At 47.3% G+C, this 4,963-nt stretch overlaps 1 protein-coding gene across 1 annotated transcript; it reads right to left on the reverse strand.

The window, feature by feature from the left end:
* Positions 1–238: 238 nt before the first annotated feature.
* On the reverse strand, positions 239–4,963 carry LOC149371503 (neprilysin-1-like). The gene is made up of 2 exons (XM_089580354.1): positions 4,955–4,963; positions 239–2,428 (listed from the first exon to the last, which is right to left on the reverse strand). The coding sequence occupies exons 1-2, from the start codon at positions 4,961–4,963 to the stop codon at positions 239–241; spliced, it is 2,199 nt and encodes a 732-aa protein (XP_089436480.1).

Raw genomic sequence — 4,963 nt, forward strand, 5'->3', positions numbered from 1 at the left:
GCATATCACGTTATTCACTTGGGCACCATATGCATGTCAACAGATGGCAAAGAAAGCAAATAAAACAAACTGGAGGGCACATTGACGTACATTATATGATGTATGTTTCCTTTGAATTGGTTCGCTACTCCTAAGCTCAGAAATAGTTCTCTAATTGTAGACTTCTGCCGAGAGCTTTATAAACTACTGGGCGTTCGAAGTATACAAAGGCTATACGTTCTGTTCCTATATTACACGCTTATAGGATGGCCTCTAGCGTTATGAAGGGTCGTGGACATCTCTTTCTGGGGCGCATAGGCGAATCCCAGACGCAGGAAAACACTTCGGCAAAGTTCTCATCGTGTCTGAGAGGCATGTTACATCGAGCCTCGGCCACGTCTCTCGCCTCTCCACACGTCAGCAGGCAGCCCACGATGAAGAACAAAGCTGACTGCGAAAGACGAGGGAAGTGCTCGAGAACCGTCACGTTGGTCCTCGACTCCAAGGATGCTCTGAAGGCCGCCCACAGCACGGTCCAGGAGAGCATGGCGTCCCGAGCGTCCGTCTTGATCGCCTCGAAGTTCTGGATATTGTTTCCGAGCCCAGTTGCGAGGCAGTCTACAGTATCTTCGGTCTGCTCATGAACTGCCTTCTGGCAAACCCGCCTACTTGAAGACAGCTCCGAGAGTAGCCTTTTAAAAAGTGCGGACCCTATTCCTGCGAACTTGACAGCACTGGGCACGTGCAACGAGTGCCACGGAATGTCCAGGTAACTAGCTTCCAAGGGCTTACTCCACGCGCGCATGTAGTTCGCGTCTATGGTTCTTCCTGTGCTTTCTGGTCCGTCGCCATTCAGCGCGGCTGCGGAACTAGACTCCACAGTGCGCAGCCAGTTCGTAATCGCGCTCAGCGTCATGTCCGGGTAGTGCGCGTAAATGCTTTCGAAGTACTCAGGCCTCGAATGCCTGAAGAGCTCCGTGTGGACATCCGTCAAACTCTCGTCGGAGTAGGCGCCGCACTTATTGGCCAGTGTATGTGAGTATGTGCGCCGAAGCACCTTGGCGAAAGATTCGCTGATAAGTTGCATCAAGTTACTAAGGTCCTCTCTGATCTCATCATTGGTGACGTCACTCAAGTAAGGGTATTCAAGAGCATAGTGGAAGATCTTGTCGGTGGTGCTGAAGCAGTGCCATCTGTGTGTTTGCAGAACAAGATCTTTCGATCCTCCATGTCGCGCTGCCATGATGCGACCGCTGGAGAATGGGACGAGTGCTTGGACGCATAGCCAAGAGTAAAGCTCGGCGAAGTCGGCTTCTCCAAGCTTTTCGTGTAGAGAGAACAGTCTCTGGAAGTATATTCCGTTGTGCAGAACAACCGGGACGCCGCGCTTCTCGGGTATTCCCATGAAAACTTGAAATGTCTTCCTCCAGCGCTCTTTGGAAATATCGCGCGTGATGTGGTGGACGTTGGCTGTGTTGGTGAGCCAGGTATCGTTCTTTTCATACTCGTTGGTATGTGTCGATGCTACCAGGAATGATACCAACGTAGTCTCTAGGCGTAAAATGTTCCTAAACCGTTCTTCGACGTCTGCGGAGTGAATGCCCATTGAGAACGTCTCGTAAACGGTGCGGAAATAGTGTTCGTATTTTCCCAACGCAGTGCTGTCGGCATGTCGTTTCAAGCCCTCCAACAGGACGGCAGCGCTTTGTGGTCTCCGGATAACCACCCGCTGCTTGGCGCCGTGTTCCATGGAGACGTCTAGAAGCACTGGAATCTTGACAACGTGAGACATGTAGAACATGGCTTTTAAGGCATGCGGTGCAGGAGCACTTTCTGAGAAACCGTCAGGCCATGCAATGCCGCCTTTGGCCAGGACTTTCCTGACTTCCTCAGACTGGTCTTCTGAAGCCGCGACGATGTTGTCGCATGCTGTTAGGTGTCTTGCAGCTTTCTGCACTGCAGTCTGGTGCCGGGACGCATTCGGAAAAGATACGCGGATGTCTCTGGCGCGCCGTGTGACGTTGCTGAGAAAGGCCCAAGTGAGGGCTTGAGCGACGGTCTGTCCTGGATGAGTGCGGGACCACGAGCCGCACACGTACGCATGGAAGTCATCGCAAGGTCGCGCTCGGGTGTCAATGGCATCCTTAAGCAGCGAACCGATCCGGCGGCAGGCTTCACTGAGGCAGCGTGCGGCCTGTGTTGAGACGGTAGCTTCGCTCGCTTGCAGGCGTCGTTTGTCATCGCCGCTCCGCGCACTTTTCAATGCCATCAGGCCGATGAAGAGCGCTACCAAGATAGCACCAACCAGGGATGCGTTCGAGGTGAACACCAGGCAGGTCCTGCCTGGACTACGCTGCACCGACCGGAGCAGGGACGTGGTGGCCTGGGTCCGCCGCAGCCCATCGCCGCTTGAATCAGGCGCGGGCTTCTCTTCCGAGAAAGGCCGTTCCTGAAAGGATACCGAACCATAGGGACCACTCTTTACATTTTTGCGCATCATAACTGGGAAGCGTATGTGGGATCGAACGGGCCAATCATACGTCATTAGTTGATGAGTAAATACTAAGGGTAAGAGGTTTTTACACTGTTTCTATTTTATTTATTTTATTTTATTTGTACCCTCAAGGTAGAATATTACAGAGGGGAGTGGAGGCCACTTCAGTAATACTTCCAACGTAAAAAAAAACGAAAACAGCATGTAATGAAACAAGAAACAAAACCAAGGAGAACATGTCCCTAATAACTTCTAGTGCGAAAGCATCAATACAATACAGCGTAAAGCACTCTTGCATGCGGCATTACCGAACAGTATTGGATACTGAGGATTGAAACAATGACAACTATCCAGTTGTTGCCAATGAAGAGGGAAGATGGTTCCAGTCCACAGATGTTCAAGGTATAAATGAGTCAGAAAATGCTTTGGTGTCGCACGAAATTAAGTCAACATTGCGCACGAGATCGAGGCGTGAGGATATATATGTGGAGGGTGCGAGCTATTCGACGTGCAGTGTTTCGTGACAAAATAATTTCTGAAAGAGGAACAGGCGCGCATGTTTGCGGCGAGTTATTAGCGGTCGATTTAATTTGATTTGATTTCATTTGATTTCGTTTCATGATAGACACACTGCAAGCGCGATGAAAATTTGGTAAAATGAAACGCGCTGATTTATTCTGAATCATTTATATCTGGTTTGTAAGGATTTAAACACCTGGGTACGATATTGCCGATCCGTATTCTAATTGCGAACGGATGATGGATGAGGGCTGAATAAAAGTTGTGTTTTTTTTTATTTGGTACCTGCATCGCCTTTCAGCATTACAGCAGGGGGGCACTTTCACATTGAAAAAAAAAAAAAATCATGCACTTAACGCGTGAAAAAAGGCATCATTTGGTAGAACATTAGCAATATGTGGCGGCAAAGCATTCCATTCGCGAACTGTTCGCAGAAAAAACGAATAACGGAGTACGTCACCTTTAAAAGGAAATTCATGAAGCTTTAAATTGTGGTCCCTTCGCTTCGAGACATAGAAAGGCGGCTTCAAATATTTTGATCCGTCTATGCCAGTCTTGGAATAGAAAATATTATGCAAAAATTTTAATCTCAGATTTCGTCTTCGAGTTTTAAGTTCTGGCCACTGAAGATTCCTTTTGCTTTCCGAGATACTGAATGTCCTGGAATAGTTTCCAAGTACAAAGCGGACTGCCCTATTTTGAATTTTTTCCAGTTTGTCAATAAGTTCTTGTGTGTGCGGGTCCCAGCACACTGACGCATATTCGAGTACTGTGCGGACTCGAGTAAAATATAGCTGTTCTTTAAGATGCTGTGGAAGGTGGCTGAAATTTCTTCTTAACAAACCTAATATACCAGCAGCTTTCTTTACGACGTAATTAACATGCTTTGACCACCTCAGGTCAGCAGTAAGATAAACGCCTAAGTATTTAAAATTCTGTTCTTTTTTCAAGGCCGCATGGTTTATAGTGTAGATATAAGCAGGGTAGGAGCGCTTCCTCGAAAAGGTGACGTGTACACACTTTTTAGTATTCAAAGTCATGTCCCAATTATTACACCACAAGGCTATCTTATCTAAGTCGTCTTGCAAGTCGTCATGAGCAAAGCAATAATTCTATTTCAGTAGAACAGCGTCAGGACCATGAAGCGCTGAAGTTTCTCAATGCAAAAATTGAAGATTTAGAAAACAGAGGAAGGCGGAATAACCTGATCATTTTTGGTTTCGAGGACTCTGAGAACGAAACCGCTGCCAAGTCAGAAGAACTTGTTCTTAGTCTATGCGCCTCCGAACTTTCACTTCCCTCATTGGCAATTGAACGCGCTCACAGGCTAGGTAAATTCGAAGCTGGCAAAGATCGGCCTGTCATTGTAAAATTTGCCTCTTTTAAAGTACGGCAGTCGGTGCTCTCAAGTGCGCATAAGCTGAAGGACACTTCTTACAGCATATCTGAAGATTTTTCACGTGGTGTGCGCGAAAAAAGAAAGATTTTGTGGGACTACGCAAAAAGAAACAAACAGGATGGAAAGAAACCAGTGCTAAAGTTCGATACGCTGCACTTAAACGGAAAACGTTATCAGTATGATAGCGATTCAGGGGGTGTGGTCGAGCTGTGACCACTGGGCTCGTCCCCGAAAACAAGGCCGCTGAGTTCGCTGCTCATAAACTGCCAGAGCATTAAAAATAAAATTGATGAATTCTGTCTTCTCGTTCAATCTACCAATCCATCAATTGTTCTTGGTACTGAGTCATGGCTCGATTCGTCTGTCTTGAATTCTGAGGTTTTCCCTTCCGGATATCAGTGTTTTCGTCGCGATCGTTGCACAAGAGGCGGGGGTGTGTTCCTTCTAGTTGCTTCGGGAATACCATGTGTAATGTTACTCTTCTACTGTTACGGAGTCCGTGTTTTGTAAATTAAGATTATCGAATGGAAAAAGCCTGAAATTTGGGGTATTCTACCGCCCACCTGGTTCAT

The sequence above is a fragment of the Amblyomma mixtum genome, chromosome 1 (genome assembly GCF_055824585.1).
Source record: "Amblyomma mixtum isolate Tamu chromosome 1, ASM5582458v1, whole genome shotgun sequence".
Taxonomy (NCBI): domain Eukaryota; kingdom Metazoa; phylum Arthropoda; class Arachnida; order Ixodida; family Ixodidae; genus Amblyomma; species Amblyomma mixtum.